The sequence below is a fragment of the Hemitrygon akajei genome, chromosome 2 (assembly GCF_048418815.1).
Source record: "Hemitrygon akajei chromosome 2, sHemAka1.3, whole genome shotgun sequence".
Lineage (NCBI taxonomy): Eukaryota > Metazoa > Chordata > Chondrichthyes > Myliobatiformes > Dasyatidae > Hemitrygon > Hemitrygon akajei.
This window is the reverse complement of record NC_133125.1, coordinates 131,202,863-131,219,175: the sequence shown is the minus strand read 5'-3', so window position 1 is coordinate 131,219,175 and position 16,313 is coordinate 131,202,863. Positions and strand designations below refer to the sequence as shown.

At 43.3% G+C, this 16,313-nt stretch overlaps 1 protein-coding gene across 4 annotated transcripts in view; it reads right to left on the bottom strand.

Moving 5' to 3' along the window:
* klf12b (Kruppel like factor 12b) overlaps window positions 1-16,313 on the bottom strand; it is a 264,047-nt gene that overhangs the window by 145,123 nt on the left and 102,611 nt on the right. For 3 of the 4 annotated variants that reach the window (XM_073028008.1, XM_073028023.1, XM_073028031.1), the window contains exon 1: window positions 14,901-14,986. The exons of the other annotated variant lie outside the window; for it this stretch is intronic. In XM_073028008.1, the coding sequence (XP_072884109.1) occupies window positions 14,901-14,951 (51 nt within the window). In that variant the 5' untranslated portion in view covers window positions 14,952-14,986. Of the gene's footprint in view, window positions 1-14,900; window positions 14,987-16,313 lie in introns of those variants that run through there. 4 annotated transcript variants of the gene reach the window in all.

Genomic DNA, 16,313 nt, shown 5'->3' with positions numbered 1-16,313 from the left:
GAGCATCCTGAGCAGCTGCATCACTGCCTGGTTCGGAAATTGCACCATCTCGGATCGCAAAACCCTGCAGCAGATAGTGAGGTCAGCTGAGAAGATCATTGGGGTCTCTCTTCCCGCCATTACAGACATTTACACTTCACGCTCCATCCGCAAAGCAAACAGCATTATGAAACACCCCGCGCACCCCTCATACAAACTCTTCACCCTCCTGCCATCTGGGAAAAGGCATCGAAGCATTAGGGCTCTCACAACCAGACTATGTAACAGTTTCTTCCCCCAAGCCATCAGACTCCTCAATACCCAGAGCCTGGACTGACACCAACTTACTGTCCTTTACTGTGCCTATTGTGCTTATTTATTGTAATGCCTGCACTGTTTTGTGCACTTTATGCAGTCCTGGGCAGGTCTGTAGTCTAGTGTAGTTTTTCCTGTGTAGTTTTACATAGTTCAGTGTAGCTTTTGTATTGTTTCATGTAGCACCATGGTCCTGAAAAACGTTGTGTCATTTTACTGTGTACTGTTCCAGCAGTTATGGTCCAAATGACAATCAAAAGTGACGACTTGAAAAGTGTGAGACAAACTAACCATCACCATGGTCCATATAAGATCCAATGACACTGTTGTCCATACAAGATCCAGTGACATAGACAGGGCAAAGGAGGAAGCTCTGCTGTCTAACTAGGGACCAAATTAAAAAGCAGGGCTAGATTTCCATAGGAGACATATACAAATCGGCATAGGTTAGAGAGGATCACAAAACTGTATGGATGTTCGGCGTGGGAAATTCATGGGCCACTGAGATTCAGACGGGAGAAAAAGTGATTCTGTTAGGGCTTTGAACCACTGCCTCAGATGATCCTACCTTGGACCACTGGCCTGGCAAGTTGAATAAATAAGGTTGCAGATAAGGTGTTAAACAAAATAGCCAGGGTAGGTAAGGGGCTGGACTGAACTGATGGTAAAATAAGAAATTTGAAGTTGGAGAAAGCAGTAGTACAGGATAGCAAAATGGGTAATGATAACTGGCAGGAATCAACAGTGCACTTAAAAAATAAGTGTGTATGTACAGTGAATAAAAAGAGAAATGAGTACAAACAAAACTGATCTGAAGCAAAAAAAAAGTAACTAAATTAAACTAATGCCACCAGTAGAAATAAATAGGTGAGTTTACCAACCATTACAGAGAAGGGGTTGCATAGTGAGAAAGGTTGAGGAGAAACTATATCATTGTGCTTAACAGATAGACAAAATTGTAAGAGGGGCAGAAACCCGGACAAGAGGAAGCAGCAGAGAGGAAGGCATCTTAATTCAGAAAATGAATTGGTTTGGGTGAAGTCAAGAATCAGCAAAAGCAGCAACTATTGATGAGTAAAAAAGGCAAACAGCAGGAGGAACTCAGTGGATTAAGCAGCATCTGTGGAGGCAGAGGGCTTGTCAATGTTCCGTATTGTGGCCCTGGTGCAGGGTTAAGACGTTAAATATGGTGATTATCCCGTGTGGGGATGCTTCTTCACCCTCTGGGCTGCTGCAACTGCTAGATTTTTGCTCTAGATCCTTGTATCTGCCTTCAGGTTTCAATGTTATGTGGTCTCCCAAACAATAGTGGCAATGTGGGGCACAGAATAAACTGGGAAATTCGAGGTGAATGTAGCCAGCCAGTGGTGTAGTGGTAATGGCACTAGACTTTGAGGCGAGTGGTCCCAGGTTCGAATCCGGCCGGCTCCTTGCATGCTTTCCATCCGTGCTTGGTGTAACTCAGCCTCATAAAAAAAACAGACAAATGCTAAGGAAGCTGCAAAGAAAGGTTGCTGCCTGCTGTGTTACAGGTGTGGAAAGGAACAACAAGAGGTTCATGGAACAAGGGAACACAGGAAATCATGGAGGATTTGAATCTGGGCAAACTGCATCAGCAGAAATATGGTGGAGTGCCGTTTGAGATAGTTCTCTGGATTGTTACAATGAGGAACAGGCTGGTGTTGTGTAATGCGAAAGGGCTGCAATTGACAGGGCAAATTTAATTCAAATACTAAATTAGTAGTAATAATATGGAGGACAAATTCACAGAGATGGTTTATTGCAAGAAGCTATCCCCCCCCTTAGGCACAAGCACTAAAAAAAGTAGCCCAGACACAGTTATGCAGTTAAAGAAGTACAAGATCAAGGGAAAGAGCTTATAATATTACCAAGACCAATGAGCCTGAGGGTTGGGGGAATTTCTAAATTCTCCAAAGGAGGTCCAAGCATTAGTAACGAAAGGGGAAGTGTAATGCGAGAGCAATCTAGCAGGAAACATCAAAATAGCTCGTAAGAGCTTCCAAAGATACGCACAAAGGAAAAGATTAGCAGAAGTTATTATGGTCCCGCACAGATTGATTCAGCAGATATTAAAATAGGGAATAGACAAATGGCAGAGAAATGAAATGTCTTCATGGACACAAAATATCTCTTGGAAAACGTGGAAGATGACAGGTCCAGAGTGGGTGAAGAACTAAAGAAATTATCATCAGTTATAAACTAATAATAGGGGAATAATGAGACGAAGGATTCTGAAGGAGGTAGGTTTGGAGATAATGATGCTACTCATTATCTTCCATCATTGGTAATTGGTTCATTGTCACAGGTACAAAGATATATTGAAAAGCTTTCGTTTAGATGCCATCCAGACAGATCATTCCATACATAAGTAATACAAAATGGTAAAAAAGAATCCACTGATATAGAGATAGTGTACTGTTGGTAAACAAGTGAAGTGCATGGACCATGACGCGGTAGACTTAGTACAAGAGGTCATCTTTAGCATAGTAGATTCTGCAGCCGAAGGCTAAAAATCTGCAGATGCTGGAAATACAAAATAAATGCCAAATTCTAGAACAGATTCTATAAATTGTAACGTGGCAATCATATCCCTACCATTTAAGAAAGGATGGAGTAAGATAATACAGAACTTTTGACAAATAAGCCTGACATCAGTCGTGCCAAAAATGCTAAATTGGCAACATGTCACAGAGGTAACAATGTATAATAAATATGTCACAGAGGATATACTGGATCCTCTGGATACAAGGATCGAGGGAAGGAAAGACTGTAACAAACAGAAGTAGATGAGGGCAAACCAGTTGAGGCAGACCCTCAGCAGGTCTACATTTACATGCCAAACAAAATTAGAACATTTGATTTTGAGGGAGATAATATATTGATATGGGACAAGGATTGGCTAATGTAGAGAAAGCAGTGAGAAAGAACATCTAGAGCATTTCAGGTAATTATACACTCAGTGGCTCCACTATCAGGTACAGGAGTATACCTAATAAAGTGGCCGCAGGAGTAAAACACGGTGTGGCCATCTGCTGCTGTAACCCACCCACTTCAAGGTTCAATGTGTTGTTTACTCCGTGATTCTCTTCCGCACACCACTGTTGCAATGCATGATTATTCGAGCTCCAGCATTTTCCTGTCCGCTTGAACTAGTCTGCCCATTCTCCTCTGACCTCTCGTTAACAAGGCATTTTTCACACACACAACTACAGCTCAATGGATTTTTTTGGTGTTTTTTTTACACTATTCTCTATAAACTCCAGAGACTATTGTGTGAGAAAATCTCAGGAGATCAGCAGTTTCTGAGGCACCCAAACCACCCTGTCTAGCACCAACAATCATTCCACGGTCAAAGTCAATTAGATCATATTTTCGGGTGTTGGGTCTGAACAACAACTGAACCTCTTGACCTTGTCTACATGCTTTTATGCACTGAGTTGCTGCCACATGATTGGCTGATTAGATATCTGCTTTAATGGGGCTGCTTGATTAAAGCAGTACAACACACAAAGTGCTGGCGGAACTCCACTGGACAGGCAGCATCTATGGAAAAGAACACAGTCAACATTTTAGGCCGAGACCCTTTGGCAGGACTGGAGAGAAAAAGCTGAAGAATAGATTTAAAAGTGGGGTGAAAGGAGAAAGAAACACAAGGCAATAGGTGAAGCCTAAAGGGGGAGGGATGAAGTAAAGAGTTGGGAAGTTGATACGTCTGGAGAAGAGGGAATCTGATAAAACAGGACAGAAGACTATGGGAGAAAGAAAAGGGGGAGGGGGGAGGAGCACCAGAGGGAGGCGATGGGCAGGCAAGGAGATAAGGCGAGAAAGAGAAAAGGGAATATAGATGCTCTCTGGCCTGCTGAATACCTCCAGTGTGTTGCTTGGACTTCTCTTGTTTGTAATTAAAGCAGTGGTGGCTGCTTCATCAGGTGTGCCTAATAAAGCAGCCATTGAGTACGAACATTCCCTATACATTTGGCCAAGTATCCCAGAATGCCAGATGTTTGCTCCTTGTCCCAATAATGAACAGATAGATATACGTACATCTACATACAAACTGAAGCTCGGCGTTTCACCTGCTGCAACTTCACCGTATAAAAAACTATGACTAGTTTGAGAAGCAATTATGTCAAGACAAGTTATGGCAAGCATCACAGAACTGCTATTCTTAACTTCCTTTGCAGACACAGGTTGTGGGAATTTCACTGGATGAGAATTGTTTATAAAAGAGATTGCTACCTGCCCACTAACCCCATTGAAAATGGTTAAGGGCATGCCTGTCAATCATCTGTCATACCCACTGCTCTTTACACAAAAGGTGCTGGGTACCCTGCTGTACACAACTACAGCAATGACTAAGATAGGTGAACAAGTGTAATTAATCCAAACCTGCTGATGTTTTGATGTTACAAAACTGGGGAGACAATGTAGGGTGTGAAGATATAGAGAATCTTCAAAGCGTTTGAGACAGAGTAAATGAAAGGATAAATACATTACAACACACACAAAATGCTGGCGGAACCCAGCAGGTCAGACAGCATCTATGGAAGTGAATAAACAGTCGATGTTTCGGGCTGAGACCCTTCTTCAGGACTGAGAAGAAAGGGGGAAGATGCCTGAATATTAAGGCAGGGGAGGGGAAGGAGGCTAGTGGGAAGCTGATGGGGAAGGCAGGAGGGTGAAAAGGTCAAGGGCTGGAGAAAAAGGAATCTGATAGGAGAGGAGAATGGACTATCGGAGAAAGGGAAGGAGGGGACCCGGGGGAAGTAATAGGCATGTGAGAAGAGGTAAAAGGCCAGAGAAGAGAATCGGGGGTGGGGGGGGGGGGGCGGTAATTTGTTTACTGGAAGGAGAAATCGATATTCATGCCTTCAGGTTGGAGGCTACCCAGATGGAAAATAAGGTGTTGCTCCTCCACCATTAAGGTGGTCTCATCTTGGTTCAAGAGGAGGCCATAGACCAACACATCAGAACCGGATTGCAAATGGGAATTAAAATGCTCAGCCACAGGGAAGTCCGCTTGTGGCGGAGAGTAGATCAGAATCAGATTTATTATCACTAGCATGTGTCATGAAATCCATCTAGGAATTGTATGGCAGAGGGGAAAAAGCTTCCTGAATTGCTGAGTGTGTGCCTTCAGGCTTCAGTACCTCCTTCCTGACGGAAACAATGAGAAGGAGGGCATGACCTGGGCGATGGGGGTCCTTAATAATGGATGTCACCTTTCTGAAGCATCACTCCTTGAAGATGCCTTGGATACTACAGAGGCTGGTATCCAAGACGGAGTTGATTAATTTTACAAGTTTCTGTAGCTTCCTTCAGTCCTGTGCAGTAGCACTCCCCGCACCCCCCCACCCCCCATAACAGATAGTCATGCAGACTGGCTCTCCACAGCTCATCTACAGAAGTTTGAGTGTTTTAGGTGACAAACCAAATCTCTTCAAATTTCAATGAAATATAGCCGCCTTGTCTTGTCTTCTTTATAGCTGCATCGATATTTTGGGATCAGGTTAGATCCTCAGAGATCTTGACACCCAGGAACTTCAAATTGCTCACTCTCTCCACTTCTGATCCCTCTTAGAGGATTGGTACATGTTCCTTCGTCTTACCGTTCCTGAGGTCCACAATCAGCTCTTTCAGAGCCGTCAGAGCCGTCTCTATTTCCTAAGGAGACTGAAGTCCTTTAACATCTGCCGGACGATGCTGAGGATGTTCTACGAGGCTGTGGTGGCCAGTGCTATCATGTTTGCTGTTGTGTGTTGGGGCAGCAGGCTGAGGGTAGCAGACACCACAAACTCATTCGTAAGGCCAGTGATGTTGCGGGGGTGGAACTGGACTCTCTGACAGTGGTGTCTGAAAAGAGGATGCTGTCCAAGTTGCATGCCATCTTGGACAATGACTCCCATCCACTCCATAATGTACTGGTTAGGCACAGGAGTACATTTAGCCAGAGACTCATTCCACCGAGATGTAACACTGAGCGTCATAGGAAGTCATTCCTACCTGTGGCCATCAAACTTTGCAACTCCTTCCTAGGAGTGTCAGACACCCTGAGTCAATAGGCTGGTCCTGGACTTATTTCCACTTGGCATGATTAACTTATTATTATTTAAGGTTTTACATTGCTATATTTCTTCACTATTCTTGGTTGATGCGGCTGTAATGAAACCCAATTTCCCTCGGGATCGTCTTACTGACGTTAATGCCAGGTTGTTGCTCCACTAGTTGGCATATCTCACTCCTGAACACCCTCTCATCACCACCTGAGATTCTACCAACAATGGTTGTATTGTCGGCAAATTTATAGATGGTGTTTGAGCTATGCCTAGTCACACAGTCATGGGCATATAGACAGTAGAGCAATGGGCTAAGCACACACCCCTGATGTGCACCCATGTTTATCATCAGCGAGGAGGAGATATTAGCACCAATCCACACAGATCGTGGTCTTCCAGTTAGGAAGTTGAGGATCCAATGGCAGAGGGAGGTACAGAGGCCCAGGATTGTGGGAATGATGGTGTCAAATTCTGGGCTATAGTCAATGAACAGCATCTTGACATAGATGTTTGTATTGTCCAGATGATCTAAGGCTGTGTGAAGAACCATTGAGATTACGTCTGCCATGGACTGATTGTGGTGATAAGCAAATTACACTGGGTCCAGGTCCTTGTTGAGGCAGGAGTTCATTCTAGTCATGATCAACCTCTCAAAGCATTTCATCACTGTAGATGTGAGTGCTACTGTGTGATAGTCCTTAAGGCAACTCACACTACTCTTCTTAGGCACTGGTATAATTGTTGCCTATTTGAAGGAGGTGGAAACTTCTGGTCATAGCAGTGAGAGATTGAAAATGTCCTTGAATAGTTGGCACAAATTTTCAGAGCCTTACCAGGTACTGCAACACGGCCTACTGCCTTGCCAGGGTTCACCCTCCTTAAAGACAAACTAATGTCAGCTTCCGAGACAAAGATCACAGGGTCACCGGGTGTAGCAGGAATCTTCACAGATATAGTTATGTTCTTCCTTTCAAAGCTGACATAGAAGGCATTGAGTGCATCTGGTAGTGAAGCATCACTGCCATTCATGCTATTCAGTTTTATTTTGCAGGAAGTAATGTCCTGCAAACCCTGCCAGAATTGATGTGCCTCCAACCTCGCTCAGAATAGTCTCTTCCCCTTAAAATAGCTCTCCGCAAGTTATACCTGGTTTACTTATATAGACCTAGGTCACTAGACTTAAATGAATGCCCCAACAAATGACAAACCTCCTGGTTCATCCACAGCTTTAGGTTTGGCAATGTGCAGCAAGTTTCCATAGGCCCACATTCATCCACAAAGGAACTCACCGAGTTGGTAACAAATGTGGCATACTTATGCAGATTTGAAGATGAATGAATACAGGCCAGTCCACTGATTCAAAGCAGTCCTGTAAGCACAAGAGAAAATCTGAAGATACTGGAAATCCGAGCAACACACACAAAATGCTGGAGGAACTCAGCAGGCCAGGCAGCATCCATGCTAAAAGTACAGTCAAAGTTTCCGGCCGAAACCCTTCAGCGGAGTCGAAGGGAACCCTGCTGAGTTCCTCCAGCGTTTTGTGTGTGTTGCTCAGTCCTATGAGCACTCCTGTGCTTCCCTTGTCCATATTTTCTTGGCCCTCTCTACTGGTGCTGCAGTCTTCAGTCTCTGCCTATACTCTGGGAGTAGCAGTACAGCCAGATAATCAGACTTTCCAAAGTGTAGACGTGGAATAGCATGGTGGGCATTCTTGATGGTGGTGTAACAGTGATCTGGTGTGTTGTTTCCCCTGGGAGTAAAAGCGATTTATTGATGGTAATTATTCAGTGACTTTTTCAAGACGGCCTGGTTAAAATCCCCCAAAATGATAATGAAGGCATCAGAGTGGGCTGTATCATGCATTTTGGTCCCATTGCTCAGATCATCTAGAGCCTGTTTTCCATTGGCCTGTGGTGGAATATACACTGCTACTAAAACGATTGCAGAACTCTCCTGCAGCAGGTAAAATGGACGGCCCTTAATTGTGAGACACGCCAGGTCTTGTGAGCAGAATTGGACTATACTGACACATTTGTGCACCAAGAGTTGATCATGAGGCATACATCTCCACCTCTGCTTTTGAGAGACTCAACAGTCCTATCCTGATGGGGGAGAGTAAATCCGTCAATCTGAATCGCTGCGTCCAGTATGGAAGGGGTTAACCAGGATTCTGTAAAACAACAGATGGAAGCGGCCCTAATGTTTCTCTGAAATAGCAGCCGAGCTCTGAGATCTTTCATTTTATTTAGTACAGACTTAACTTTTGCCAGAAAGATAGTCGGTATTGGGAGTAGAAAAACTCGACTTCTTAAACGCACCAGTATCCCTCACCTGCGGCCACGTTTCCTACCAGGAGTCCAGCGAGAAGTACTGCCACAATTGGTATTGCTTCCGTTGGTTTTAAGCAGCAATAGATTATTCAATTGCATGAAGACATATTTATTAACAGTACAGACCTTGGAAGCAGTTGTGATTCTCAGTTGTATCAGGCTGAATCAGGAATATTTAATCGTATCCATCGAGCTGTTCTACACTAGATTGTCATCTTCCAGGTGCCCCGGATGGAATATAGTAAGGGAAAATGGTAAGTAACTACCTTGGAAAAACGTTTTGAAAACTGTGAGGGGAATACAGTGCTGGTGTTCAGAGGGACCTGACAGACCTTTCACGTGAATCACCACATATTTAGTTTGCACAGGTTTAGTTTGCCATTAGGACACAAACAAACTGTATCCTGGCCTTTTATGCAACCAAGTGAGAGTGCCAAATTATATCTGGAATGAGGAGTAAGATCATTTATGAAGAATTTGGCAGAAACATGAAAGATCTTACAACATCTGCAAAAGCATAACCAAAAAAAAAGATTCAAATAGTGAATGGATATAGAAACATAGAAAACAGAGCATAATACAGGCCCTTCGGCCCACAAAGCTATGCCGAACATGTCCCTACCTTAGAACTACCTACACTTTACCCATAGCCCTCAGTTCTTCTAAGCTCCATGTAGCCATCCAGGAGTCTCTTAAAAGATCCTATTGTTTCCGCCTCCACCACCATTGCCGGCAGCCCATTCCACGCACTCTCCACCCTCTGCGTAAAAAACTTACCCCTGACATCCCCTCTGCACCTACTCCCAAGTACCTTAAACCTGTGCCCTCTTGTGGCAACCATTCCAGCCCTGGGAAAAAGCCTCTGACTATCCACACGATCAATGCCTCTCATCATCTTATACACCTCTATCACATCTCCACTCCAAGAAGAAAAGGCCAAGTTCACTCAATCTGCTTTCATAAGGCATGCTCCACATTCCAGGCAACATCCTTGTAAGTCTCCTCTGCACCCTTTCTATGGTTTATTTGAAAACAACTGAATGGATTTCAAAACTTCAATAGATATTTGAAGTTTTCCTCAACTTCAATTCAAGGCTTAAGGAGAACTTGCTCTTGCTTGCTTTGTGGTCACATTCAGCATAACTGTCTGCCCAAGAAATTTTAATGGAACTTTATTAGCTAACTGTGCATCTGTAAAAGAGACACAGCTGAAGAAGAGGGAGGGCATTCCACTACACATCTCCCCCTAACCTTTTGCAGACCAAAAAGGCTTGCAGTGAGTCTGGCCACCAGCACAGAATAACGGACTCAGCTCAGTACGTCAGGGGCATATTCTTCACCACCATCAGTAATAACTATATGCAGCATTGCCTGAAGGTGACATCCATCAAAGATCCCCACCATCTGGGCCATGTCATCATGGCACAACTACAATCAGGCAGGCCATGAAGAATCCTGAAATCCCTCACCACCAGGTTCATCAATAGCTATGTCCCTTCAACCAAATGGTTCTTAAACAAACTTGCACAACCCTGACCACCATCTCAATATATAAAACCGGGCACGAGGAAATCTGCAGATGCTGGAAATTCAAGCAACACAAACAAAATGCCAATGGAACGCAGCAGGCCGAACAGCATCTGTAGGAAGAAGCACTGTCGACGTTTCGGGCCGAGACCCTTCGTCAGGGCCGGGACCACTTTGACCATGTTGCACAGCAATGGAATTTTTTTTTGGTTCTAATTGTGTTCTTTCGTGTAAGAATGATGTGTAATTTATATATTTTTTTGTGAGTGCAGCTTATCTGATGCTATGTGTCTGTGTTGCTGTAACAATTAGTTTTTTTATTGGACTTGTGGAGATGACAATAACTCAACTTCGGCTTTGGCCTCAGGAGTTCAGTCACACAGGCTCCCATTTCAGGAGTGAAGCCAATACAGAGCCTCTGGTCATGAATGAGAGGTTGATGACAAGCCCGGAGTTTGGCACAGGGAGTGAGGCTGACAGCAAGCTCAGCCTCTAACCTGAGAGGTGAGGCTGAGTGAAACTGGGCCTCTAATCCCCGGGCTGTGTTTGATGGGGAAATGGGCCTCTGGCCCAGAGTGTGAAGCCAATGAGAAGCTAGGTCTCTGCTACCTGGGGTAAAGTTAAAGGGGAGGTGGACCCTTCAGCCTGGTGTTAAGGTTAAAGGGAAACCTGGCACCTGGCCTCCAGCCAGGTTTGGTGGGGAATTAAATAAAAAACTAGCTTTGTTCTCAACTTTTGCACAACAGCTAATTCTGAATGGTCTAAGACCCACGGCTTGGATAACAATCCGTCTGTCTTCCATTTTTGTATTTTTATTTCCCTTGGCTGGGTCTACCATTCAGCTAACATTAGGCATTGTACTACTAGAGCTGAAGGAATTTAGCAAATCAGGCAGCATCTATGGAGAGAAATGAACGATCAACTTTTCAAATAAATATTCTTCATCTGAACTAAAAGTGTTGTGGGGAGAGAGCCAGTAAAAAGAGGCAAGAAAACTCAGCTTCACTTGGTCAGGGTCTCAATTCAAAATGTCGACTGTCCATTTCCCTCCACAGATGCAGCCTGGCCCACTGAATTTGTCCAGCTTTTTTTCCTAGATTTTCTCTCCCCCTCTACCCTTCTCTCATTCATCTGTGCAGCTAAAATCCAAGTCACCACCTTTTTACTAGAAGAAAACCCAACAATACAAAGCCATGAGACCACTGCTTAAGACACAATGTTTGATATGGTGTGCAATTTAAAAACAGATGACTTTTTTTTTTAAAAAAAGGAGCCTGGTATGAACACAGACTTTCTTTCCTTCTAAGAATGCTAACCCAGAGAGACTTGTGGCATAGAAATTTCTGCAGTTCAATAATTATTCTGAGGTGCTTCCCGTACTGTCAACAGCATTCGAAGGAAAAATAAATCAAACTGAAGACTTTTTTAAAAAATGGTGAATCAATAGTTATTATTGCTCAATGTGACAATGTTTAAATAAAGAGACTGCAGATGCTGGAAAATGGAGCAAAAAATGTTTAAATAAAGGTTGTTTCTATGGAGAGAAAGAGTGGATTGTGAGGTGACGACTTAAAAATAAAGGCACCACTGATAGGCAAATGACAGTAGAATTTCTGTTTCATTTTAGTTCATTCCTCTTTCAGAGACATTTGCTAAACCACTAATGGCTGCACCTGTCAGTCAAGGAGCTCTGGGTACTGGGGATTATAATGCCATGCTACACTACATCCTTCCATCTCTCCTCATCGCTTGTAAGCAAAATGAACGTACACTCCCTCTGCAATGCCAGAAACATCTGCCCCCACCCTGCCCCTCCCTCCGCCCCGACCCTCTCCGAAGCTCTCTGGTTGCACACCAGAATGCATTGCTTTCTCATCCTTTGTGTGCACAGCCTGCTCTCGCTGCCAACTAAAATTGGCAAGCCCCAGATGGCAATCAGAGCTGACTGATGCAATCATAACTGCTGCGGGAAAACGTCAAGTCGAGCTGAAATGAGCGGCTGGCAGATCAATACAAGGTGACAGGTCAGTGCACAAAAGACCTGCCCTTCAGTGATCCACTGCCAACCTCAAACGTACAAATAATTTCATGAACCTACACACTCGCTCTTCCCCTCCCATTTTAAAAAAAAAGCCTGCTTTATAAAATGAATGGCAGTCAGCTTTGCAGAAGGTTTAAGGACATACAGAGAAAAGTAAAGTATTGCAGCAAGATTTAATTTTAAATTACCGAGTTTCATGTGAAAATACAGTTGCACAAAGTCACAGCATTGAGAGCTTATAGAATGGACCCTATCCGACCCTATCCACCCTTCCCGTCTCCTTTTCGTTAGTCTCTAAAGTTATTATTATGAAGAATTAGTTTCATTATATTCCTCACTCTCTTTCACCAACACCTTTGAATTTTTGCTTCTCTCCAGGGTCTTCAGGGAACAATGAGAATTATGGATACTGGTCTGAGTATGGAGTCATGACAAGCAGAAAGAGGCCAAACCACAAAGGCTGTGTGGGCATAATTTGATGCTGTGTGTTTCCAGTGCTGGGATCTAATTGGACAACAGCCTAACAGGCTCACAGTTATCTGAATGTTGAGCCCTGGATTCTGCACAAACTCTCTTCCTCCCACTTGGACCGACTCCAAGTGAACAGTTTATTTTCTTTGACTATTAGCCTATCCCCTGAAATAGACTCTTGGTTTTTGCTCTCTACACAACTGCATTCACACCCTGGGTATCAACAATAAATTCTGAAGTTACCCCGCCTGGCAGCTATGAGTTGGCACCACGAGGTGATTGCTGGATGGTTTAATAATTTCTGTTACACTTGGATCCACGTTAAAGTTGGTCAACTCTGAATTTGTCCTCCAACTCAAAGCTTCAGAGGTTAATGGGTCTCAAGATGATTATATTAATTAAACTTTACATCAGGAGCGCAAATTCATGAATTATCCTGTCAAATATCCTTGCATAAACATGAGAAATTCGGCAGATACTGGAATTCTTGAGCAACACACACAAAAGGAACTCAGCAAGTCAAGCAGTAACTATGAAGGGGCGATAAACCAACAACATTTCAGGCCAAGACCCTTCATGAAAACTTACATCCTTACATAACAGGATAAGCTAGTCAATTCAATATCTTGTGCATTACATCGGGGAATGATAGAAATCCATTGAATTGGCCATTTGCCCCACCTTGTCCATGTTGGTCGGAAGAGCTTTCAATCCTGCTCCCCAGCTCTGCATCGAAATTGGTTGTGCAAAACAATCACCATCCAAGGTTATTTTAAAACATTTTTTTTCCCCTCTTGCCACATTGCAGACAGATTTTCACTTCTTCCCTTAGCCTCTTCCTTGCCTGTGGGTCTCAGTACTATATTGGATGTTACAATGAGCAACACACACAAAATGCTGGAGGAACTCCCAGGTCAGGCAGTGTCTGTGGAAGGAAATAAGCAGTCCACTTTTGGAGCTGATGCCCTTCGTCAGGACCGGAAAGGAAGGTGACAGAAGCCAGAATGAGAAGGAATTTGGGGGAGGGGAACATGACGGACTACAAGCTGGCAGGTGAAAGGTGAAACTAGGTGTGTGGGTGGGTGTAGGCAGGATGATGTGGAAAAACCGGGAGGGGAAAGGTGGGAGAGGTAAAATGCTGAAGAAGGATGAGTCAAATGGGAGTGGAGAGAGAAATGAAGGAGGGAATGGGCAGGTCATGAAGGTACTTGAGGAGGAATCTGATAGGAGAGGACAATGAAAGTGGAAGGAGGAGGAATGAACTGCTAATCATCTTTCTGTAGCTCCTCACCTCCTTCCCTTCATTTCAACTGTTTATTCCCCTCCATAGGTGCTGCCTGACCTGCTGAGTTCCTCCAACATTCTGTGTATGTTGCTTCAGATTTGCAGAATGCAGAATCTATTGTGGCTTTGAATGTTACAATGGCCTATTACCAGCCCACTGTTCAGTTAGATCATGGTCTAAACCCTAACAACATGCATTCGGCTTGGTATAAACCTTAAAAGATTGTCTTAACTATTCAACAGATTCATTAATTGCTCTGAAGCACAGCAAGCCGTCACGAGCTCCTGGCCATACTTGATATGAGGACAACACTATCCATTGGACCCTTAAAACTCTCTGGTCAGCAAACGCAACCTATCAAATCCGTGTCACTTTCTAGTAAAGCAATTCCACGTTCTTGCTTATTTTCCATGGTCCCACCAATTCCCTTTGGAAGGCACAGACTGATACAAATTCTGGCCCACAGTTGTCAGAGAGTAAGGATCAAACTGTTGTTTGAATGATTTAAGTGCTGGGCTTGACTGAAATTGTCAGGGTGTGAGGACCAAAGGCGAGGGAACAGGCTGGTTCTGCCTGATTCATGACTTTTATTCAGCTCTGTACTTAATTGAGGCTATGTCCCCTGCTCGAGCTGCAGTGATGCCTAGCTTCATGTCTTTCATTCTGAATGCAATTTTCTTACTTTATTGTTTGCATGTTTTTTATCTCTCTATCTCTGCACATTGGGTGTTTGTCTTTTTTTAAATGGGTTCTTCTGCAGTTTCTTTGTTTTGTGATTGCATGCAAGGAGATGAATCTCAAGGTTGTATAATATATACATACTTTGAACTTTGATTCATCACACATGTAAGGTGTGAATTACAGATCTATATCACCTTCTGAGTGAAAGCATTGCTTCTTGCATCCTCTCCTTCAAACGTTACCATCAATCCTCTTCTGCGCCATCTCCTTCAAATCCCTGGGATGCAGGTCACTAGATCCTGTGGATTAATTGCTCTATTCCATTAATTTCTCCAATTTTTTTTAAAGAAATGCTAATTTCTTTGAGAACTTAAAATACTGTTTTTCAATATTTTCTTTCTCTTCTACTGTGAGGACTGATTCAAGATATTTATCTTTCATTTTCTTATACCTCAGTATTGTTTTTCATATTTTAATTTGCAAGAGACACAGTTATTTTGCTGGTATTTTCCTTAATATCTACCAGAAGAAGCTTTTTTTCCCTTTTTTATTTGCGTCATATTATACCTCAATTTTACCTTCCCTTTCTTTTTTCTCTTGATCCTCCTGTGTAGAATTCAGAAATGTTCTCAATCCTCGAACTTACTGTTATACTTTTTTTTGGCAACATTAAAGCCTTTTTCACTGATCTAACACTACCTTTAACTCCCCTTGATAACTATTTAAATTGTTGATACATATCAAACAAAATGCTGGAGGAACTCAGCAGGTCAGGTTGCATCTATTAAGCGGAATAAGCAGTCAATGTTTTGGGCTGAGACCCTTCATCAGGGCCGGAAAGGAAGGGGGCAGAAGCCAGAATAAAAAGCTGGGGGGAAGGGAGAAGTAATACACAAGCTGGCAGGTGATAGATTAACCCAGTGAGGGGTAAGGTGGGCAGGTGGGGGAGGGATATGAAATGAAAAGCTGGGAGCAGATGGGTGGAAGAGGTAAAGATCTGAAGAAGGAATTGAATGGAAGAGGACAGTGGACCGTGGAAGAAAAGGAAGGAGGACCAAAGGGAGGAAATGGGCTGGTGAGCAGAAGAGAAGGGGATTTGTGTATGGTCTGGATTTCCAGCATCTGCACAATCCCTTGAGTTAATACATAATCTTTGTTCTCTTTCACGTCTTTTAATGTACTCTAATCTACTGAAGTAAATCTTTGTAGTTTGCTTTATTTGCATTTAAAACTAGTTTCAGAACGAACTAAATCACTTTCATTTATATAACATTCTAACATATTCTGTCACTACTCTCTAAACACCTCTTAACTAATGCTCATCAATTAACCCTTTCTTGTTAGAGTAAATTGATCTATTAAACTACTCATTTTACACGTTCCACCCTCTTTCTGCTGATGTAATTTGTCCAATCATACGCAGCTTAAAGTTTCCCATAAAAGAAGGCATGACAGAGGCTGTATTTCATTAGGAATATGAGGAGATTTGGGATGTTACAAAAGACACTCCCAAATTTTTACAGATGTATCGTGGGGAGCATTCTAACTGGCTTCATCACCATCTGGTTGGGGGGGGGGTGGGGTGGGGTGTGGTGGTTACTGCACAG